At 36.1% G+C, this 24,772-nt stretch overlaps 1 protein-coding gene across 4 annotated transcripts in view; it reads left to right on the top strand.

The window, feature by feature from the left end:
• Window positions 1-24,772, top strand: part of BDP1 (B double prime 1, subunit of RNA polymerase III transcription initiation factor IIIB) — a 95,363-nt gene that overhangs the window by 52,533 nt on the left and 18,058 nt on the right. For 3 of the 4 annotated variants that reach the window (XM_039256067.1, XM_039256066.1, XM_039256065.1), the window contains 11 exons: window positions 98-485; window positions 4,348-4,470; window positions 8,226-8,262; window positions 9,064-9,156; window positions 10,235-10,460; window positions 11,422-11,579; window positions 16,954-17,107; window positions 17,347-17,527; window positions 20,647-20,710; window positions 21,249-21,435; window positions 22,427-22,631. In XM_039256067.1, coding sequence (XP_039111998.1) covers window positions 98-485; window positions 4,348-4,470; window positions 8,226-8,262; window positions 9,064-9,156; window positions 10,235-10,460; window positions 11,422-11,579; window positions 16,954-17,107; window positions 17,347-17,527; window positions 20,647-20,710; window positions 21,249-21,435; window positions 22,427-22,631 — 1,816 coding nt within the window. The remainder of the gene's footprint in view (window positions 1-97; window positions 486-4,347; window positions 4,471-8,225; window positions 8,263-9,063; window positions 9,157-10,234; window positions 10,461-11,421; window positions 11,580-16,953; window positions 17,108-17,346; window positions 17,528-20,646; window positions 20,711-21,248; window positions 21,436-22,426; window positions 22,632-24,772) is intronic. The other variant, XM_039256068.1, reaches the window with a different exon arrangement.

Genomic DNA, 24,772 nt, shown 5'->3' with positions numbered 1-24,772 from the left:
GCTGTCTCTGTCTCTCTTTCTCAAAAATAAATAAAACATTAAGAAAAATTATCCTTGGGCATGTAATGACTTATTGTTGTTCTGATTATAAATCCAGCCCTGCACAACTGTTAAAAGAATCAAATTACTCTAAAATTGCTCTCGACCGAAGGACAACTATCCCTTCTGCTTCTGAGTGTGAGGTGGATCATGGTGGGAGGAAAATGCATCGAAAGGTGAAACCACATGTCACCAGAGGGCGTGGATCAAAACGAATGCGAAGTAAGACCTCTAGGAAGGAACCTCGTGCGTCCAAGTCCACGCTGGTGACTCTTCGGGCTTCTCAGGAAGAAGATGAGGATGATGCTGAAGATTTTGAGCCTGATTATGAAGAAGAAAGTTACCATCTTGCTCCAGAAGAAGTAAACAAAGCTCCAGTATTTGTTCCCATTGGTCTCAGATCTCCTGAACCTGTTACTTCTCAAATCGAGGAAACGATGGAAGAGGTAGTTTGGGTTTTTTTGAATTTTTGAAACTTTTTTTTTACTCATCTTTTTCTTTTAGTGTATCATTTCTTCTTGGTGATTATTAGAATTTGAACAGTTCATTCTCTAAATAACCTCTGCCATATGTAATTCATTTAAGCCCTGGTAAATACTTGAAGGAATCAGTAGAAGTAGGCTCCTGTATTACTGAACCTCTGCGATCCAGGCCTTGCCATGATATAGTCAGTGTAATAATTGATAGAAATCTGATTTCACTTGTATGTGGAGGTTGCTAAATCTACTTTCTGATTAATTTTTCTTTTTCATTTTGGCAGATGTTTTAACTCTCTGGTAGGCTCAGGCTAAGCTCTGGTTGGTAGAGAAGGTAGAAGGGACACTTCTTTTTTTTCTCTTTTCTTTTTTTAAAAATTGTGGTAAAGGATGCATGGGTGGCTTAATCGGTTAGATATGTGACTCTTGGTTTTGGCCTTAGGTCGTGATCACATAGTCATGAGATTGAGCCCCACATCAAGCTCTGTGTTAGGTATGGGGCCTGCTTGAGATTTGCTCTCTCCTTCCCCCTGTCCCTCCCACTCTGCACTCACTCCCTCTCTCTCTCAAAATAAAAAAATAAAATTATGAAAAAATTGTAAGATATATGTATAAAATTTACCACTTTAGCCATTTTAAAGTGTATATAGTTCACTGGCATTAAGTGTATTCATATTGTTCTGTACCATCACCACCGTCCATCCACAGAGCTTTTTTCGCCATGCAAAACTAAACCTGTACCCATTAAACAGTAATTCCGCATTACCTCCTCCCCTCTCACTCATGGCAAACACCATTCTGTTTTTGTCTCTATGACTTGACTCAAGATGCTTCACATAACTGGAATCATACAGTTGTGACTGGCTTTTTTCATTTAGTATAAAGTTTTTAGAGTTTGATCAGGTTGTACATGTATCAGAATGCTTTTTTTTTTAAAAAGGTTAAAAAATTTTTTTGTTTTTTTGTTTTTTTGTTTTGTTTTGTTTTTTTTAGTTTTTGAGACAGCACAAGCTGGGGAGAGGCAGAGAGAGAGGGAGACAGAGAATCCCAAGCAGGCTCTGCCCTGTCAGTGCAGAGCCTGATGTGGGGCTGGAACTTAAGAAGTAGTGAGATTATTACCTGAGCTGAAGTCGTATGCTCAACTGACTGAGCCACCCAGAGGCCCCCAGAATGTTCTTTTTAAAAGACTGAATGATAATTTCATTAGGTATCTGTACTGCTTTTCAAGTCTTTTTATCTTTCGGTGGACAGTTATGTTACTTCTACCTTTTGGCTATTGCAAAGAATGCTGCTATGCACATGGGTGTACAGATACCTCTTCTAACCTCTGTTCTCAATTCTTTTGGGGATATACCTGGAAGTGGAATCACTGAATTACATGGTAAATTGTACATCGATTTTTACTATTTTGAAAAACTGCCATATTGTTTTCCATAGCAGTTGCATCATTGTACCTTCATGTCAGTAGTGTGCAAGGGTTTTGATTTCTCCACATTCTCACCAGCCCTTCTGATACTTTGTTTTTTGTAGAGTAGCCATCCTAATGGGTAGAAAATGGAGGAACATAATATTTCAAGTTACTTTATTATAAGAGCTTCTAATTTTTTGCCTCCTGATCTAGTGTTCTAACTTTGTAACTTCAAAGTAACTTACTCTGCTTAAAGAGCAGAATACTTGCATCTCTTGTAGTAAGCATTCATGCTAGTTTCTGAGTCATTTGCAACAGAATTAGGAGGTAACTGAGAAACTAGTGATGATAATAATGAAAGGAGGAGGAAACTAACCAATTCAAGTAATGTTGACTCCAGAATTAATGCATTATGAATCTGTGATTTCACATTTATGAATGGAAGTCCACGGCTACCTTTATTTATTTATTGTTAATAATCATATAGTAGATGTTATAAAGTTAATAGGTTAGAATGGTTGGAACTAAATAAATATGATACAAAATGAATTTTCTTATAACGAAAGTTCATAATTGAAGATAGTGAATATAAGTTTAAGTTCAAATGAAGAAAATGCAAAAGGAAAGTTTAATTTTTTGCAAGGACAGCTGGTTAACATTGCATGAGAATTCATTGAGCTATTTGTTTTGTATTTTGCAGATTTTATTGGTTGAAAGGCACATTGCTAGTGCAGGACTTATCCGAAAATAATTTCTGAAGATCAGGTTCCATTACTAAGGCAGAGAAATTTGTTGATGTGTTAGAAAATGTTTCCTTTAAAAAGCATTGAGTTAAAAAAAAAAAAAAAAAAGGCATTGAGTTGGGCGCCTGGGTGGCTTATTCAGTTAAGCCTCTGACTCCTGATTTTGGCTGAGGTCACGATCTCATGGTTTGTGAGATTGAGCCCCATGTTGGGTTCTGCACTAACAGTGTGGAACCTGTTTTGGATTCTCTGTCTCTCCCTCTCTCTCTGCCTCTCCCTGCCTCAAAAAAATAAGCTTAATAAATAAATAAAAAGCATTGAAATACATTGGTACATTATTAATTCATAAAGGGATTTAAAATGTTGGTATATACTATAGTATGTACTTTGAAATCTTGAACCCGTTATAGTAAGTGACCAGGTGCAAAAGAATCGCATGTATATAATCCCATTCATCTGAAATGTCTCAGGAGAAATCTAGAGAGACAGAAAGTAGATTAGTGGTTTGGCTTAGGGATTTGGAGATGAGGGGTTAAGAGAGTGATGACTGATGGATATGGGGTTCTTTTTTTTTTTTTTTTTTAATATTTTCATTTATTTCTAGGAGAGAGAGAGACAGCGTGAGCAGGGGAGGGTCAGAGAGAGAGGGTGACACAGACTCTGAAATAGGCTCCAGGCTCTGAGCCGGCAGTCAGCACAGAGCCCGACGCAGGGCTCGAACCCACGAACCGCGAGATCATGACCTAAGCGAAAGTCGGACGCTTAACCAACTAAGCCACGCAGGCGCCCCGAAACTATAGTGCTTTAAAGAACCAACTTTCAAATACAGTACTTCCATTTGTTATTCATTACCAAATTTTCAGAAAATATTTTGTCTTTTCAAGTCACTTGAACTTTTTCATTCATCCCAGGCCTTTAGATATTAGCAAAGATTTCTCTGTAGTATTTGCATCTGAGAAATTAGACACAGAATGTTACTATAATAATTATATTGAGAAGGCAGATTTTCAGACTCTGTGCTATTTCTGTGAATCATTCTTTTTTATACTCATCTCTGTTAATAAGAGACTGAAAGTCAGACTGTCTTATATACAGTCTAGGAGATAAATCTTAGGCCTTTAGTCCCCAGATTATGGGCATCTTTGACCAAATAGACTTAAAAGAGTGAATGTGAATGAATTCATTCTTTTACATGTCCATTGCCATGGTTATTAAGGTTGTGGGAGAGGGTAGTTGCCTTGATGCAGGGGTGAATGCCTGATAAATCCTTTTATTATTTTTTTAAAAACTTTATTTTTGAGAGAGAGCACAAGCTGGGGAGGGACAGAGAGAGAGAGGGACAGAAGGAGAGAGAGAGGTTGAAAATTCCAAACAGGCTCCACACTGTCAGCGAGAGCCTGATGCGGGGCTTGATCCCACAAACTGTGAGAAAATGACTGGAGCCAAAATCAAGAGTCAGAGGCTTACTCAGCTGAGCCACCCAGATGCCCCAGACGTCTCAAAAATCTTAAATGTTTTCCTTTTGCCAAGTTGATGTTAATCATTTTAAGAATTGCTATATTTGTTTTTTAATTGTGTAGGAATGTGGATTATTTCTTCATTTTAACACTTTATTTTAGTCGTTTTGTTTTGCTGACTGTAGTATGCCAAAATGAAATAATGAAACTTTTCATTTTGACAGCTTGAAATAACCGTGAATGCACCCGATATAGGATGCATAGCTGTTGTTGAGCACCCACTACCCAGCACAGATATGACTACTCAGGAAATGAAACAAGAAGAAAATTTGAAGGCATTATCTATTGTAAGCATCCATTCTAATATGTTTTGTCTTTAACTCTTTGTTTACTTTCAAAAGAAGAGAAGTTTATTTTGAAATCTCTAAGTTTATAAGCCATTCTTACCTATTTCTATCCTGCAGGGAGCTGTAAGTATGAATAGTACAAACTGGTGAATAATCCAAAGACTTTATATTTCACTCAGAAAGCATCGGTTTGTGTGTGTGTGTGTGTGAATCACTCTTAATATCCTCATAAACTTAGTTTAAAGTTCTGTTGCATTAATTCTGTATTAAATATAAATCATTTGAAATATATTTAGTTCCTTTTTGTTTGATACTCTTCCTTGTTTCTGCAAATGAAGACTGGGAATTAATTTATTTATTAAAAACATTTTTTACTGTTTATTTATTTTGAGAGAGAGAGACAGAGACAGAGACAATGTCCTAGCAGAGGAGGACAGAGAGAGAGGCAGAGAGAGCGAATCCCAAGCAGGCTCCACACTATCATGCAGAGCCTGATGCTGGGTTCAGTCTCACAAATCTTGAGATCATGACCTGAGCTGAAATCAAGAGTCAGACACTTACCCAACTGAGCTACCCAAGTGCCCCCACATTTTACCATTTTTTAAATTATTGGTCTATTTGTCATTTTATTATTCAGTTGTAAGAAATTTTTAAATAGTAACCATACAAGTCTTTTATTAGATATATGATTTGCAAATAGTTTCTCCTGTTCCATAAGTTGTGTTTTCAGTTTTTTTAATTTTTAAATTTTAATTAGAGAGCATGAATAGTGGAGAGAGGCAGAGGGAGAGAAAGAAAATTCCAAGCAGGCTCCATGCTCAGTGCGGAGTCCAGTGCAGTGTTGGATCTCACACACAGCCCTGGGATCATGATCTGAGCCGAAATCCAGAGTCAGATGCTCAACTGACTGAGCCACCCATATGCCCCTGTCTTTTCATTTTCTTGATGGTTCCCTTTATGTATAAAAGCTTTAATTGTGATGAAGTTCATTTTATCTATTTTTTCTTTTGTTGCTCATGCTTTTGTTGTAATATTTAAAACGTCTTTGTGAAAGCCAAGATCCTGAAGATTTACTCGTTTTTCTTCTCATAGGTTTATAGAGTTATACTGTAGTTTTACATTAAAGTCTTTAATCCATTTTGAGTTAATTTTTATATATGGTGTGAGGTTAGATAGAGTCCTTCATTCTTTGCACATGACTATACAGTTGTCACACTCTTTGAAAAGACCATTCTTTCCTCATTGAATTATCTTACATTCTTGTCAAAAATCATTTGGCTGTAGATGTGTGGATGTTATTCTGGATTCTCAGTTCTATTCCACTGCATGTCTGTCCTTGTACCAGTGATGCTCGATTGATTACAGTTGCTTTGTGGTACATTTTAGAATTAGGAAGGGCAAGCCATCCTGCTTTATTCTTTTTTTAAGGTTGTTTTGGCTGTTGTGGGTCTCTTGTAATTCCACATGAATTTTAAAATCACTTGGTATTTTCTACTTGACATAATCTAAGATTGTGATTGGGGTTGCATTGAATCTGTGTATCACTTTGGGGGGGCTGGTCCCATTTAAGAGTTTTCCAATTCTTGAACGTGGATATTTGCCCATTTACTTAGATCTTCTCTGATTTCTTTCAACAGCATTTTGTAGTTTGCAGAGTATAAACTCTGCTTCGTTTGTTAAATTTATTTTCAAGTATGTTATATTTGAGGTTGTAAATGGAATGGTTTTCTCAATTTCACTATCAGGTTTTTTTATTGCAAGTGTTTATAGAAATACAATTGATTTTTGTATGTTGGTCTTGTATTTTGCAGCTTTTCTGAACTCATTAGTTCTAATAGATTTTTAGTGGATGCCTTAGGATTTTCTATATAGAAGATCATGACATGTGAATAGAATAGTTTATCTTCTCCCTTCCTGTATTAGTTTCTCAGTGCTGCTATAACAGAATGCCACTGACTATGTGGCTCAAGACTACAGAAAGTTATTTTCGCACAGTTCTGGAGGCTAGGATTCCAAAATCACCACCCCTGCTTCTGACAGCTCTGAGGACCTCCTAATTGCCAGAGGTCCTTGTCGTTGCTTGGCTTGTGGCAGCACATTTCCAACTTCTGCCTCCGTTGCCACAAGGTGCTCTCCCTGTATGTGTGTCCCGATATTTCTTCTTCTTCAATACAAAGACACCTGTTATATTGGATAGGGCCATGTTAGCCTGATTACATCTGAAAAAGCCCTATTTTTTTTCCCAATTTATTTTCCAAATAAAGTTACATGCATGGTACTGGGATTAGGACTTCAACACACCTTTCTCAGGAACAGAATGTGGTTTGCACTTGTCAATTTGGACGTCTTTTGTTTTTGTTGCTTGCCTCGTTGCCCCTGCTAGAACCTCCAGTACATGTTGAACAAAAGTGGCAAGAGTGAATATTTTTGTCTCATTCCTGGTGGGGAAGCATCTTTCACCAGTAAGTTTGATGTTAGCTGTGGATTTTTTCATTGGTGGTTTTTATCAAATTGAAGAAGTTTCAGTCTCTCCCTCGTTTGCGTCAATGAAAAGGTGTTGGCAGTTGTCATATGCTTTTTCTGCATCTATTGAGATGATCACGTGATTTTTTGCTTTGTTTTGTACTGATATGATGTATTACGTTGGTTATAACTTAGGATGATAAATCAAAAATTTTATCCTACTTGGCCATGTCATGCAGTTTTATGTTGCTAAATTTGGCTTGCTGGTATTTTATTGAGGATTTTTTGTGTGCCCATTCATAATAGATAATTCTTCTGTTTTCTATTAAGAATCTGGCTCCAGATTCTTGTGTCAAAAGCTAAAGTCCTGTTCCTCCTAGAAAGAAAGCCTTCCTGGTGGGACTTGCAAGGAAAAAGGGGCCCTATTTTCTTGGCTGCAAAGGTCTGAGGTGGAGTCTCTGGTTCACTGAGCTGGGAAGAAGGAGGAGGGAGAGAGCAGTCTTAGTTGAAATACCACAGGCTCTTACCTTTGTTATCTTTTCATCAGTTTGTTCAAAAAGATGTTTCTACTGGCCTCAGGACCATTTCCAGAGGCTTTAAATGTTTATTTTTAATAAATTTTACCAGTTTCACTGGGGAGAGGGTCAACAGAGTCTTATGATGCCACGCTGGACATAGATCTTGTAACTTTTTTTTTTTTTTTAAGTTTATTTCTTTTGAAAGGGAGAGAGAGAGAGAAATTTGGGGAGAGGTAGAGAGAAGGGGAGACAGAAGCTTCATGTGACAGTGTGGAGCCCAACAAGGGGCTTGAACTCACGAACCATGAGAACATGACCTTAGCAGAAATCAAAGAGTCAGATGCTTAACTGACTGAGCCACTCAGGTGCCCAGATCTTGTAACTTTTTAATTTATTAAAATTCAATTGAGTTTTAAGTCACCTAGTTAAAAAAAATTGGTGATACTCATCAGACTTTAGTTTCCATTGGATTAAAACCAGTGGAAAATATTACTGAAGTTGAAAGATTATGAAAGTGAAGAAGTAAAGTAAGCATAGTAGATGCAATATGATTAGAGTTAAAAGGAAAAAGTAAAATAAGGAACAAGAGACAAAAGAATTTGGCTTTTAAATTATTTCTCTTGATGAGATGTTATGAGTAATTATAAAGGGAAAGCACACTTTCTACTCCTTTGTAATCAGAAGCATAGAAGAACTGTGAAACATAGTACTTTTTGAGACAGAACATATATTTTGGAAAATACATAAGGCATTGCTTATCTTTTCGTCTTCTAGGAAATGACCACAGGTGAACATACACAAGATGAAGCAGGTAACTGTTAACAAGGAAACTGCTGAAACTACTTGGCTAACACTAGCAGGGTGATTTAAAATTTAAAAAAATTTTTTTAATTTAATTTTTTTTAGAGAGAGAGAGAGCCAGCAGAAGAGTGTGCATGTGCAAGTGGGTGAGGGGCAGAGAGAGAGAGGAAGAGAGAATCTTGTTTTGTTTTGTTTTGTTTTTTAAATGTTTATTTATTTATTTTGATAGTATGAGTGAGTGAGGGGCAGAGAGAGAGGGAGAGAGAGAATCCCAAGCAGGTTCCACGCTGTCAGCACAGAACCTGACACGCGACTTGATCTTACGAACTGAGAGATCATGACCTGAGCCAAAATCAAGATTTGGAAGCTGCTTAACTGACTGAACTGCCCAGGTACCCCTAGTATTAGTATTAGTTGGTAAATGAGTCCTTGCTGGTAGTTGAACAAGAAATTTCCACTGTTGAATGTTTTACCTCCAGGAGAAACTTGGATTCTTAGAATAACTACTATATGAACGGAGTTAAGAGTTAAATGTTTAATAAAGAAGTATTATTTCTTCTGATCTGCACAGGTTTATTTTCTTCGAAGGTATTATTTAATGCGAGGGAGGCATTTTCAATGAATAAAAGCTAACAATTAATGATTTTTTTTTTGTAGTAACAAAACACTACCCTAGTAAGGAGTTAGTGGTATGGAGGGTATTGAAACTTGTTACTAGAGGATAAACACCTGAATTAAAATGTTTCTGAGTAAAAAACTTAAATTTTCAGATTCATTTTTCTGTTTTAATGTTGTTGTATTTTCTCACAAGGTACCAATGATGGAAGCACTGAAGCTGCTATAACTTTACTTACAATGGGAGATCTAGTGTTGCAGTCAGAGATTGGTACAGAACAGAATGATGGTAAGAATGAAAGATAAGGCCTACTGAAAAAAAACCTTTTAAAATCCAACTTCTAAGAAATTATACCCACATTTGAGTAATAAGTCAGTACTTTTACACTTGAGGTTGGCATAACTTTGTTGTTTTTCCAGAAACAAGTAATAGGTGTGCATTGATGCACCCACATTAGCCCATTTAGATGTAGTGGCCACTATTTCAAGATAGTACATTTGGTTTATTTAAAAAAAGTTGTATTCCTGGAATAGTCCAGTGAGTCCTCTACCTTTCTCATCATAAACATTGGTTAATTGAGCTCACTGATTACTGATCACTTTATACATGTTTCTTTAGCAGAGGAGCTCCCACTTTGGATAGTCTTCTCATTTACCTGACAATAGAATCAAGGGCCATTGAAATAATTTAGTTTGGACTGTTTGGTTAGTTTGGACTGAGCCAATGTCAACCCAGATTTTTAATATTTTAGGCTGACCTTAATGGAGAAGGTATGGTCTTTACTCTCTAAGTACCTTCTGTTTTAAGTACATTAAATGGATAGTTATGTTAATTATTGTCCTGTGAATTATTTTGTCTGGAAATGAGTGGCTTTCCATTTTTACTATGTATTAATCAGGACCCATAACTATATATTTATCAAGGAATTCTCTTTTCGCTGTTTCTTACATGGCTCATTCTCTCTCTCTTGCACTCTCTTTTTTTCTGAGTAAACTGTACACCCATCGTGGGGCTTGAAATCACAACCCTCAGATCAAGAGTCACATGCTCTACTGACTGAGCCAGCCAGGCACCCCTCTATGGCTCCTTTCTTAGTGACAGAGTATTGCTTTGGAGCCTGTCACAAATCTCTAGAACCTAAAATACAGGCTTTTAAAATTGTGAATGAAGGTGATCCTATCTTGAAACTTAGTTGAGGGTATGTAGTTACCGAAGACAAAAAGATTCATTTTTACTCATAATAGCACAAAAATTTTAGTATATGAGAATTGTTAAGGCTGTAGTTGTTTAATGTTGAAGGATTAATTTTCTTTGGACATCTACTTGTATTGGGTCAATTTTAATTTTCTGTTCTTTTCTGTAATAGGAGTATGTGTACTTCTTGATGTTCATTCAAAGGATAAAAGCTGTGTTCCTTTTAGCCCAGATAATGTAAATCACAAAATTGTTCGTGAATGTCAGGAGCTTTCTTCACCTGTCAGTAGTACATCTCCTTCATCATTAGAAGAAAACAAGATTGTATTGGAAGAGCAAAGTACTGAAGAAGAAATTGGTTTAGTGGAGGAAGTAAAGGAAAATGCTATATCAACCAGGTTTAATTTGCTTTATTTTTTTTTCCTTTTTTTTTTTTCTTTTCTTTTTCTTTTTTTTTAAGTAGGCTTCATGCCCAGTGTGGAGCCCGGTGCAAGGCTTGAACTCATGACCCTGAGATCAAGACCTGAGCTGAGATCAAGAGTTGGACGCTTAACCTTCTGAGCCACCCAGGAGCCCCTATTTTGCTTCATTAAACTTTTGAGTTTTACTGGAAAATAAGGGTGCCTGGGGAGCTCAGTTGGTTGAGCACCTGACTTTAGCTCAGGTCATGATCTCATGGTTTGTGAGTTTAAGTCCCGCATCAGGCTCTCTGCTGTCAGCAGAGAGCCCACTTTGGATCCTCTGTCCCCCATCTCTCTCTGTCCCTCCCCTGCTTGCACTCTCTGTCAAAAATAAACAAACATTCTTAAAATTACTAAGAAATGAATTATAACAGTATTCAATTAATAAATATATTTAAACCAACTATCAATTTATAATAGCTTTTGAGTAATCTTGTGTAATTTGTAAATTTCACTGCTAATTTCTCAGCCTTTAAAGTGAGGATTGGCTGGTTTAATTTTAGTTTAATGGTTTGAATATTTTTATTTATTTATTTATTTTAAGTAGGCTCCACACCCAATGTGGGGCTTGAACTGCACCTGAGATCAAGAGCCACACGCTCTACTGATTGAGCCAGCCAGGTGCTCCTAATGGCTTGCATATTAAAGTTAATGCAGTATGTGCATCTTTGAAGCTTTAATGAGATAGTTTTATGTAAATATATTCTGTTTTACAGACATGATACAGATTCTCTTTCCTTCTCCAGACTTTCAGTAAAGTTACCACCATGTAATTTTAGCATTAAAAAATGAATACTTAACAGAGATTGTGGCACTATATTAGAGTAGTGAAGAAGGTGAGAGAGCTAATTCTAACACAGTTGATGAATTTCTCTCTTCCCATTCTTTCTTTTTCTAGGAATACAACCTCTGAAGTGACCAATAATTTGAGAATGAGAAGTAGATTTGCCAAGCCGAAGCCAAATCTTAAGACTTTAAGGACTAACAGGTTTGGTGTTCATCAGGAAGTTCCCAATTTGTTTGTCAACCAAGGACAAGTAGTAGAAAGTCAAAGAGGTAAGTTTTGTTCCCTTAAACAGCTACAAAATTACTTTTACATGAGAAATTGCATTAACATTTAAAATGGAAAATCCCTTAAACAGCTACAAAATTACTTTTACATGAGAAATTGCATTAACATTTAAAATGGAATATTGTTAAAATTATTTTAATTTACTACTAAAAAGTTTTAAAAAGGAGAATGACCTATGCACATAAATACCAATAAACCCATCAACTAGTTTCGGTAATTATTATCATTTTGCTCTACACTTGACCCTTAATAACATGGGTTTGAACTGCATGGGTCTACTATACGTGGATTTTTTTGATAAACAGTATAATACCATAAATGTATTTTCTCTTCCTTGTGATTTTCTTAATATTATATTCTGGCTTTATTATAAGAATATAGTATGTACTACAGATACAAAATACGTTAATCAACTGTTAATGTTAACAATAAAGCATCTCATCAACAGTAGACAGTTAGGTTTTTTGGAAGTCAGAAATTAATATGTGCATTTTTGACTGCATGGGAGGTTTGTACCCCAAGGGTCAACTGTTATTCCGGGGTCAACTGTATGTATTTGATTCGACTTTTTTGTACGTGTGCACATGGAATATTCAAATATTTTTTGGGAAGATATACATGCATATGACAAAAAATAAGACATTGTCTCTAAGGTATAAAATTTAAAAAACTTCCTCCGTGGTTCCCAGTCCCCCAATCTCACTACTAATGATAAACTGCCATTACATTTGTAGACTTCTGGAAGTGTATTATACACTAAGCATCTAAATGTGGGTCTTATGTGTGTACATATGTGCATCCACGTATGTATATGTGTATATGTATATAAATAACTGCATTCCCTTTAGAAAGAGCAAAAATATTAGCATACTATATTATATCTACTGTTCAGCACTTAGAGAAAAACAGTTTTACTGAGATCATTCTGTATACTACAGTTAAACCATTTCAAAGGTACATAGAGTTCAGTGGTTTTAGTATATTCACCAAGTTAGGTAACCATCAACACTAGCAGACACTCCCATTTCCCCAAGTTCTAGGCAGTCACTAATCTTTTTCTGTCTCTGTAGATTTGCCTATTTTTGATGTTTTGTATGAGTAGAATCACATAAGTGGTCTTTAGTGTCTGATGTCTTTTATTTAGCATGTTGTCAAGGTTCATCTGTGTTGTAGTATGTGTCAAATACTTAATTTCTTTATCTTCTCAAATATTCCATTGTATAGCTATACTACATTTTGTTTTTCCATTCATCTGTTGGGCATTTGTGTTTTCTATTTTTGGCTCTCATAAGTAACGCTACTAAGAACATTCATGTATACGTTTTTGTGGATATATTTTTTCATTTCTCTTGGATATACATCAAGTGGAATTGCTGGATCATATGTTTAACCTTTTGAGAAATTGCCAAACTGTTTCAATAGTGGTAGCAGCATTTTGTAATTTTTTGCTTATTTTAGATTTTTTGCTTTATTTTTAAGTAATCTCTATACCCAACATGAGGCTTGAACTTGTAACTCCTGAGACTTAAGACTCACATGCTCTACTGACTGAGCCAGCCAGGCACCCTAACATTTTGTATTTTCACCAACATTCTTTGAGGGTTTCTTTCTCTCTATTCTCTCAGACCCTTTAATTATTAGATATTTTAGTCAGCATGAAGTAGTATCTCATTATAAGTTTTGATTTGTATTTCCCTGATGACCAGTGATTATCTTTTCATGTGCTTATTTATATATCCTTTTTGGAGACATATCTGTTCAGATCTGTCCTCATTTTTAATTTTTTTAAATGTTTTTTTAAAATTTATTTTTGAGAGAGAGATAGAGACGGCATGAGCAGGGGAGGGTGAGAGAGACAGAGAGACACAGAATCCGAAGACAGGCTCCAGACTCTGAGCTAGCTGTCAGCACAGAGCCCAATGGGGGGCTCGAACCCACGAACCGTGAGATCATGACCTGAGCCTAAGCTGGACGCTCAACTGACTGAGCCACCCACGTGCTCCTGTACTCATTTTTAAGTTGGGATATTTGTTTTTTTAAAATCTTTATTTTTTGAGAAAGAGAGAGAGAGAGAATGCAAGCAGGGGAGGGGCATATATATATATACATATATATATATATAGAAAGAGACAGAGGATCTGAAATAGGCTGTGCTCTGAGAGTGGAGAGCAAGGTGCGGGTCTCGAACTCACAAAATGAGATCATGACCCAAGCCGAAGTCAGATGCTTAACTGACTGAGCCACCCAGGTGCCCCAGGGGATATTTGTCTTTTTATTATTAATAGTTCTTTTTACGGTAACATTCTTTTTAAAGATTAGTATATTGAAAAATATCTGTCTATACGATCACCTCGGGCTCTCTCTTATTTTTTCAATGGCTCACTACTTTGCGATATACATGTTGAATCCTACTCCCACTTCCTTTTCCACCTTCCCTCCCTATGAAGGACCCAACCCCTTCAGGTGCCAGTGAGAGCAGGAAAAGCAGTGCATGTATGTGGTAGGCTGTCTAGATTGTATCAAATCCTATGGGTAGAAGATCTGGATAGTTAGCAACATCTTTTCCCTGTTTGGGGGTTCCTGGTGTTTGGTATTTCCTTTCAACCAGTAATGCTTATGGTTCAGTTAGTTAATTCATTACTTATTCTGGGTTCAGAAATACCCAGAAGCTATTTCAGTATGCAGGGTGAAGTTACCTTATTTATTTTTATTTAAAAAAATTTTAATGTTTTATTTGTTTAAACATTTTTTAAATGTTTATTTTTGAGAGAGGATGTGAGCAGGAGAGGGGCAGAGAGAGAGGGAGACACAGAATCCCAAGCAGGCTCCACCCTATGAGTGCAAAGACTGACATGGGGCTTGAACTTGTGAACTGTGAGATCATGACTTGAGCCGAAGCCAGACGCTTAACTGACTGAGCCACCCAGGCTCTCCTAAAAATTTATTGACTGTGGTTGACACACATACATTAGTTCCAGGTGTGCTACATAGTGATTCAAGTTTGTGCATTGTGCTGTGCTCTCCAGAAGTTTACCTACCATCTCTCACCGTATAGTGCAAGTACAATACCACTGATTATATTCCTTATGCTGTGCCTTCTATTCCCATGATTTATTCATTCCATAATTGGAAGCCTGTATCTCCCACTCCCTTTCACCCACTTTGCCCACCTACCTTCTCCCCTCTGGCGTCAGTTTGTACTGGTATTTATAGGTCTGACTATGCTCTTTGTTTATTCAGTTGCTTCTTTAAGACTCCATAAATGAGCGAAATCGTATGGTGTTTGTCTCTCTCAGTCTGACTTATTTCACTTAGCATAATACCTTCTAGGTCTTTCCATGTTGTCGCAGATGGCCCAGTCTCATCCGTTTAATGGCTGTGTAATTAATATCCCATTGTGTATGTATACCACATCTTCCTTCTCCATTCATGTGTTGATGGGAACTTAGTTTACTTCCATATCTTGGCTATTGTAAACAATGCTGCAGTAAACGTAGAGTTGCTGCACATATCCTTTGAATTAGTGTTTTCATTTTCTTTGTGTGGATACCTGCTAATGAAATTTATTGAATCATATGGTAATTCTAAATTTAATTTTTAGAGGAACGTCCATACTATTTTCCATTGTGCCTGTACCAATTTACATTTCCACTAGTGCACAAAGGTTCCTTTTTCTCTACATCCTCATCAACACTTATTATTTCTTGTCTTTTGGATTTTAGCAATTCTGATAGGTGTAAGGAGATACCTCATTGTGATTTTGATTTGCATTTCCCTGATGATTAGTGGTGTTGAGCATCTTTTCATGTGTCTGTTGTCCATCTGTATGTCTTTGGAAGAATGTCTAGGCAGGTCTGCGCCCCCTTTTTAATCAGGTTGTTCCATTTTTTTTGGTGTTGAGTTGTGTAAGTTCTTTATATATTTTGATTATGAACCCTTTATCAGATATATCTTGTACAAATATTTTCTTATCAGTAGGTTGCCTTTTCTTTCTTTAAAAAAATTTTTTTTTAATGTTTACTTATTTTTGAGAGAGAGAGAGAGAGCACAAGCTGGGGAGGAGCAGAGAGAGGGAGATACAGAATCCAAAGCAGGCTCCAGGCTCTGAGCTGTCAGTACAGAGCCTGACGCAGGGCTCGAACTCAAGAACTGCAAGATCATGACCTGAGCCGAAGTTGGATGAGCTCCCCAGGCGCCCCTAAAGATGTTATTTTTAAGCACCCTCTGTACCCAGAGTGAGACTCAAACTGAAAACTCCCGAGATTGAATTGTATGCTCCACCATGCAACTCACAAACTGTGAGATCATGACCTGAGCTGAAGTTGGATGCTCAACCGAGACACCCAGGTGCTCCAATAGGTTGCCTTTTCATTTTGTTAATGGTTTCTTTTGCTGTGTAAAGTTTTGTTTTGTTTGGATATACTCCCAGTAGGTTTTTTTTTTTTTTTTTTTTTTTGTGCTTTTGTTTCCCTTACCTTAGGAGACATATCTAGAAAACCTTTGGTGTAGCTGATGTCAGAGATTATTGCTTGTGTTTTCTTCTAGGATTTTTATTGTTTTAGGTCTCACATTTATATCTTTAATCCATTTTGATTTTATTTTTGTGTATAGTAGAAAGTGGTCCAGTTTGATTCTTTTGTATGCTGCTGTCCAGTTTTCCCAGTAACATTTATTGAAGAGACTGTCTTTTCCCCATTGTATATTCTTGCCTCCTTTGTCAGAAATTAATTGACCGTATAAATGTGGATTTATTTTTAGACCCTCTATTCCCTTCCATTTTTCTATTTTGTGTATGTGTGGGCCAGACCATACTGTTTTGATTATTACAGCTTTGTAGTATATCTTGAAATCTGGGATTATGTATCTTTGTCTCTTTCTCAGGATTGCTTTGACTATTCACAGTCTTGTGATTCCATAGAAATTTTAGTATTATTTGATCTAGTTTTATGAAAAATGCTGTTGGTATTTTGATAGGGATTTGAATGTAACTCTTATATAGATGCCATTTTCTTCGTTTTGCAACAGCTCCCTCCCCAGGTGGAACTAGACCTCATATGTACCCGCCTCTAAACTTCTTTGGTATATGGGTTTGTAATTATATTGCTGTCATCATAGAGTAGACATAAATTTGCTATGGCAACCACGAGTGAAAAATCTGCAGTGTAGGATACGTTAATCCTCCATTTAAAAAATCTCATTGGCCAGGACTACTCTTGACATAAGCTTCATTTTTGGATTAAGAGAAATTTGGAAGAGTTGCTATATACTGATCTGTATTTGAGAAGAGAACATATTTCTAATGGGGAGGTTTTAGCTGTACTATTTTGGACTGTATCTTAAGTGTGTTTTTTGTTTAAGAAACTGAGAAAAATGGTTCTGAAGCAATGGAGGAATTACAAGATAAAAAATTTGGATCACTTACAACAGCAGTGAATAAGGAGCAGAGCATATTGGCATGTGAAAATGGTATTGAAGAGATGACTATTTCTCAAGAAGCAAACCTAACTGTAAGGTAAGAGAGAGGAGATTGTCGAGTTTTATGTATATTCTTTACCAACTGTAGTCATTACCTCTAAGAATTTGGCAAAAGGGGGTTCTGTTGCATTAAATGTATTTTAAAAATTTGGACACCATTAAATAATCTTAGACTCACTTAGCTCTAAACATTACTTTGTGGTTGACTACTTGGTTTCACATACAAAACTCTAATACATACTCTGAAGCTCTAATATATACTAATTTCTCTTTCAGAAATGATGATCAAGAAGAGGAATCTCAGAAGGTTCAGATATTTTCACTTGATCCAACTGTTTGCTCTGAGACAGAGCCCCATACACTTGGTTCAGATATGGGTCTCAGTGAGAGTCCTATCAAAGAGCCCGAGAGAGAGGATGCTAATGGAGACAGTGTGCTTACACTTCATGTGTCAGAGGTAAAAGAATGTAAAATAGAACATGGGGTGGCTGGGTGTGTATTCCTCACTTAAAAAAAATTAAGGTATAATTTATATAGAATAACCTACACCCTTTTATGGGCACTTGTACAAGTTTTGACAAACATATGTAGCAACACGTGAACAGTTGGCATCATCGTCCAAATTCCCCAGGGCCCTTTTTAGTCACCCCCTTTTGTCACCCTTCTACTTGGCGATCACTGATCTGTTTTCTTTCCCTGTAGTTCTGCCTTTGCAAGAATGTATTGTGATAAAATGTTTATTGAGTGTGTTTTTAGTCTTTGGAACATAGATAAAACAGCAAATATATACCTTTTCCATAAAAGTTTGGAAAAAGGAAGTCTTTTGTATACAGACTATTTACCTCTTGTTTGCTGGCCACTGAATCTGAGAAATACATTGCAGGTGATTTTTTGAGATGTTATTACTATATGTTCAGTGCTGTGTGAGGTATTGGAGAGACAGTTAGGAGACATACAAGCTGTGAGTGAATGCTTAAGCTCTGATGGGTGCTAGGAAAGCAAGTTGCACAAGACTCTTGAAGGAGTGGTCTTCATCCCAGTCCAGTAAAATCAGTATTTGGAAATAGGATGTAGGCATTTGCAAGATTTTGTTTTGTTGTTGTTAAAGGTTCTCAGGTTATTCTAATGTGTAGCCAGGACTGAAAGAGTCCATGTGGATGGCTCAGTTGGTTAAGTGTCCAACTCTTGATTTCAGCTCAGGTCATGATCTCATGGTTTGTGAGTTCAAGCCCCACATTGGGCTTCATGCTGATAGTGCAGAACCTGCTTGGGATTATCTCTCCACACTCCCTCTCAAAACAAATAAATAAACTTTAAAAAAAAAAAAAAAGAATCTTTGATTTAGAAGAACAAGTATGAATTAGCCATTTAAAGGGAGAGGAACATGTATAAAGAACAAGTATGAAACAGCATATCATATTCAGGGACTAAAATTAGTTATGAGTGGAATATAAATGAAGAAGTACTTAGAGTGAGGTAGGCAACCTGGGAGCAGTCACAAAAAGGAATGTTTATGACTTGCTAAGGAGTTTGGACCTTATCCAAAGTTAGGGGGATTTTACCTACCCCCAACATGTTTATTTTTACTTTTTATTTTGAAATAATTTCTTTCTTTTTTTTAATTTTAATTTTTATTATTTATTTATTTCTAGGAGAGAGAGAGACAGCATGAGCATGGGAGGGTCAGAGAGAGAGGGAGATACAGACTCTGAAATAGGCTCCAGGCTCTGAGCTGGCAGTGAGCACAGAGCCCGATGCGGGGCTCGAACCCACGAACCGCGAGATCATGACCTAAGCGAAAGTCGGACGCTTAACCAACTAAGCCACCCAGGCGCCCCACTGAAATAATTTCAAGCTTTTTGAAAAGTTGCAAAGGTCTTACATAGAGTTCTCGTATACTTTTTACTTAGATTCATTAATTATTAACATTTTGCTTCATTTGCTTTCTCTCTGTCTTGCTCTCCATCTTTATAGATAGATATTTTTAAAAACTGAACCATTTGAAAGTTGCAGACAAGAGACTCACGCATAAATACATCAGCTTATATCTGGTATGAACAAGGGTGTTTCTTAATAGAGAAATGATAATACTGTTGTCATACTCCATATTACCATACTAACATTGATTTAATAATAATATGTAGTACATAGTTCCAGTCAAGGCTCTCACATTGCATTTAGTTGTCATTCTCCTTATTTTCTCTCTCTTTCAATGTTTATTTTGAGAGACAGAGCAGGGAAGGGGCAGAGAGAGAGAGGGAGACAGAATTCCAAGTAGGCTTCTTGCTGTCAGTGCACATAGAGCCAAACAAGGGGCTTGATCCCATAAACTCTGAGATCATGACCTGAGCTGAAACTGAGAATTAGAGTACGCTTAACTGACTAAGCCTCCCAGGAGCCCCTCCCCTTATCCTTTTTTGTTTTTTTCAGAGAGAGAGAGACAGAGAGAGAGAGAGAGAGAGAGAGAGGGAATGTACACCTGTGTATGCATGTGCAGGAGGGACAGAGGAAAGGAAGAAAGAGAATCCCAAGCAGTCTCTGCACTGTGAGCGCAGAGTCTGACGCAGGGCTCGATCTTATAACCATGAGATCATGACTTGTGCTGAAATCAAGAGTCAGATGCTTAACTGAGCCACCCAGCTACCCCTCCTTATTCTCTTTTAGTCTAGAGTAGTTCTGCCCTTTTTCCTCTTTTGTGAACTTGACATTCCAGGCTAATTCACAATCTGGATTTTTGTTGTTGTTCCCCATTATTAGAATTCAGGTTAAACATTTTTTGGTATGAAAAAAAAAAAAAAAACCAAAAACATTTTTTGGTATGGTTATTACGTAGGTGATGTTGTGTTCTTCCTTTTGTATCACTTCATTAGACGTGTAATGTCAGTTTGTCCCATTATTGATGATGTTGACTAATTACTTGGCTAGGATGGTGCCTGCCAGACTTCTCCATATAACAGCATCTTTTCCACATTGTGTTAGTTAGTAATTTATCATATGATACCCAGCAGCCTTCTACCTCGTAGTGTTAGTATCGATTGATGCTTTCCTGAATCACTTATTGACATTGTTGGTTACAAAATGTAAGTTTTAAGATTTTAAGCAGGAGAGAATTATAGTAAGAATTGAATTTTAGAGATGGCATTGTTGGCAGTTTTGTGGAAAACAGATTGAACGGAGCCATGTTGGAGGCAAGGAGACATTTTACTTCCATTCAGATGTTAACTACTAATAGTACACTGGGTGCTATAATGGGGAAAGAGAGAAAGTTGAAGGGTTTGAATCTCTCTTTCCTGTTACTTCAAAAATAATTTCATGGAATTCACATACTTAACAATTTAGTTGGAATTCCTTTGTGTATGTATATGTTTATTTATTTATTTTTATATATATGTTTATTTAAAGGAATCAAAAGTTATTGGTACCACTAAAAGTTTCAAAACATTTGGAAAATTAGATAGGGTTAAAAAGTTGAATTTTGAAGAGGATCACTCTTCCTATATCCAATTATCTGGAAAACTTTTTAAAACTAAAATTTGGTTGATCTCATTCTTGCATTTAATTAAATTTCTTTTTCAGTGTACACCAACTAGTATGCCAGAAGTCCAACAAGAGACTGCAGTCAGTTCTCAAGACTTAACAGGTATGATCATCCACTGTGATAAAGTATCATCAAACTGAATAGTATGGCTTTTACTTCCCTACCCCCATTTGACTGTGAAAAAACCAAAACAGGTTTTAAGTCTGCAATGGCCTTTTATTATGAAGTATTTTTTTAATGGTTTATTTATTTTTGAGAGAGAGAGCATGATTGGCGAAGGGCAGAGAGAGAGGAAGACAGAGGATCTGAGGTGGGCTCTGTGCCGACAATAGCTAGTCTGATAAACTATGAGATCATGACCAGAGCTGAAGTCAGATGCTCAACCAACTGAGCTACCCATGTGTCCCAAAAACTTGAAGTATTTTATGTGTACGTTTTTTTAATTCAGAATTATAAATCTCCTCTATAGTGAACCAACCATCTTTATCCTTTATGAAATTATTTTTTATTTTTGTGGATGTAATTTACTTTTTATTCCTGAGTATAAGTTATCTTAGGACTTTTTAGAAATATAATAAATTAATGATTTTCTGTTGTTTCATGGTTCAGCTTTTTATTACTAACTTTTAAACTTTGATAGTGAATCTAGTTGCTAACGTACGTCAAGAAGGTGAGGATGAACAAGCATTCATTTTAACTCTGGTGGAAATCCCAACCAATGCCATAGAAGAATTTACCAATACCACTGCCCAGTTAATGCCAAATCCTTTACTGCCAGCGCCCATATTGATCAAGTCCGTGAATACAGAAGAAAGGAATGACATGAGGTAATGAATGAGTTGAACTATTTTTTTAAAGTTTTTATGTAAATTCCTGTAATTTAACATACAATATAATTTTAGTTTCAGGTGTGTAGTGATTCAACACTTCCGTACATCACCCAGAAGCTAAACTATTTTTGTGGGGAGGAAAGGTGCTTTATTACTTGAATAGTATTAACTGAATAAGCCATTCATCAACATTATTTATATTTGTCCTGAAGATCTTATTTACTAATAATATGATAAGTTAAAGAAGATATCATTGATTTTATATCTGATAAAGCTGCCATATAAATGTGTAATACTTTTGTATGAAACTTGTTTGGTATCTTAAGTATTTTGGAAGCTGAAAAAAATTTAGCAATTTGGGTTATAAAATGCCATCTGTTAAAGATGTGGTTACTTTGTAAGCATATATATTTTAAATTCTGAAATACATAGAAGATGCAAAACTAGTACAGAGAGATGACATTTTGTATATTTTCAATATTATTACTTTAATTCTTTTCTATAGGATTGTTGTATTTTAACAGTCACTCGTTAAGATGCTTAACTGTCAAGTAGCTTTAGGTGTTGAATCCTTTCATATTTAGAAGAGGGATTTTAGGGGCACCTAGGTGGTTCAGTCAGTTAAGCACTGACTCTTGATCTCATCTCAGGTCTTGATCTCAGGGTTGTGAGTTCAAGCCCTGCATTTGGCTCTGTGTTAGACATGAAGCCTACTTAAAAAAAGGAAGAGGATTTTAGTTTGAAATTTTAACTTTACAGACAAAACATTATTTTTGTACCTTAGATTTAATTCAATATTATAGAAATTCTGAGTTTTATAAAGTTGTGAGTTTTTAAGTATGGATAGACCTCAAAATAACATTTTTGTGACCTTGGCCATGTATATTACTTGAAAGTTTTTGGCAGCTGTCATTGGGATAGCTCAGCCTTTAACCTCACTGAGTAACTTCTAATTTGCTGATTTAACATGTATGCATTTCCTATGCAGTATGAGTTTTCCAGTAACTTCAGTTGGTCAGGATGCCATGTGTTTATCTGATTCGGGAAGAGAGGATTCTGAAAAGCCTCCTGCTAATTTGGATCTTATAACTAGGAAGAGATTTCATTGTACGCTTGATGAAAGTGACCATGTTCCTCCTGCCAAAAAAAGTTCACTCACTTCAAGAGATGATTGTCAAAATTATACCTCTGAGGTAAGATAGAATTATCAAGCAAATAAGATGGCCATGTTACAACAGATCCTTTTGTTTCCTTTAAATTCTTTACATAAAGATAGTTTTAATACTTTTCACCATAAATAATCCAGCTAAAACTGGTTTTAGATAATCACTTTCAACCAGTTCTAGGTGAAACTGATTTATCAGGAAACCCATTCCCAGCTCTGAGTCATTGGCTAAAAATAAGGCCAAAAGTATCCTGTAGATCTGGATCCTGGCTCTACTATTTAACAGCTATAGGACCCAAGTCAAGATAGGTCATCTCTGAATGAGTTTCCTATTGTGTAAAATAATCATAGTAATATCATCACTACCAGGATCATAATGCTTAAAGCTGTCCATTGCTCTTAGGAAGAAAACCCAGAGCCTTGAAGGCCCTCTATTTGTCTGGTCCATTTCTGTCTCTGGTCTCACCTTGTGCTGGTCTCTCCCTTACTCTCTAACTATATTGGCCATCTTTCAGGTTCTTGAATGCACCATACTTCCTCAAATCCCAGGGCATTTCTTTCATTATATCTTATGAAACATTGCCTTGCCGGACATACACACTTATTAACTCCATCATTACTACCTCAGGGAAGCCTGAAGACACTATGCAGATTTGATCACCAGCCACTACGTTAAAGGTTTCTTAGCATCTTCTTGTTTTTATTTCTACTAGTCCTCATAATTTATCTCACTATGTAGCTACACTTTGGAAAAGTAAATTTAGAATCTATATTCTCAGTGGGACAGTTGAAGACCAATTGTCCTTAGATGATAGCAGACAACAGAGGCAGTGTATCCTTCTATATCTCATAGGTAGAAGATAGTATCCCAGAAGGGTTTTTGTTTCTCTTATTACAAGTAGGGTTGAACGTCTTTCATATGCTTAGGGACCATTTGTATTCCTTTCGCAGTGAAATGACTCTGTATTCTTTAACCACTTTTCAGTTGCATTGTTGATCTTTTTCCTACAGATTCAGAGGAACTCTGTTATGTATGTCCATGAATGAATTGCAAATATTTTTTCCCACTGTGTCTTTTGACTCTACTTTTTGAGTTTTTTCCCCTTGCAGACTTTTTTGATTGAATTTCTTTCTTTTTTTTTTTTTTTTTTTTTTTTTTAAGATTTTATTTCCTAGTAATCTTTACACCCAACATGGGGCTCAGACTTAACAACCCTGAGATCAAGAGTCACATGTTCTACTGACTGAGCCAATCAGGTGCCCCTGACTTTTTTATATGAAAATCTTCAAGCATTTAAAAAGGTAGACAGGGTAGTATAATGTATCCCCATGTACCAGTCATCCAGTTTCATCAATTTATCATCATTTCTTAGAGACATTGTTTTGTTTTGTTTAAAAGTATATTTAATGCCTTCGGGAAAGGATGGTAGGACACTGCTATGTGCAAAACCAGGCCACCTGTTTATAATATGCCATTTAAAAATGATAGATGTACATTGATGTGACTGTATAAGAACAGTATAATGTCTCTTGGGCTTATTTGTGATTTTTCTTTTTTCTTTCTTTTTTTTGTGATTTTTTATTTGTAAACTTGGTTTTCAGCTTTCAACCAATGAAATTGATTATAAAATGTTCAAGTTATAATTGTAAGTTCTAGAATGCACATATACTGCATTCAGATAGACATGCAAACATTTTTAATTTTTCTGAAATCATGTTTATCAGTCTTTTTATATATGGCTTCTAGGGACTGTGTTACACACTTAGACCTTGAAAGTCTACCTTGAGACTTAATAGAAATTCGTAGAATTAATATAAATGATTTGTTTAGAATTTATTTTGGTGTTAAGAAGAGTGAAACCAACTTCATTTTCCCCAGGTGCCTGCCTAGTTGCCTCAGCACCATTTATTGAATAATACATCTTTTCTCCACTGATTTAAAATTCCACTCTTATTACATATTAAGTCCCATATGTATTTGTGTATATTCCTGTACTTTATTTTCTTTTACTTTTAGATTCACCTATTTATTCTAGGGCGAGTATCCCACTGTTTTATATTACTCTAGTTTTTAAATGCTTTCCTATCTTAAATGAAAGGTTTCTCTCTCCTTTTTTTTTTTTCTTACTGGTTTTTTTTTTTTTTTTTTTTTTTTTTTTTTTTTTTTTT

This window comes from Hyaena hyaena, unplaced genomic scaffold (assembly GCF_003009895.1).
Source record: "Hyaena hyaena isolate Hyena2069 unplaced genomic scaffold, ASM300989v1 scaffold_558, whole genome shotgun sequence".
NCBI classification, from domain to species: Eukaryota; Metazoa; Chordata; class Mammalia; order Carnivora; family Hyaenidae; genus Hyaena; species Hyaena hyaena.
Note: the sequence above shows the minus strand (reverse complement) of the source record. Positions and strands in the feature narration are given on the sequence as shown.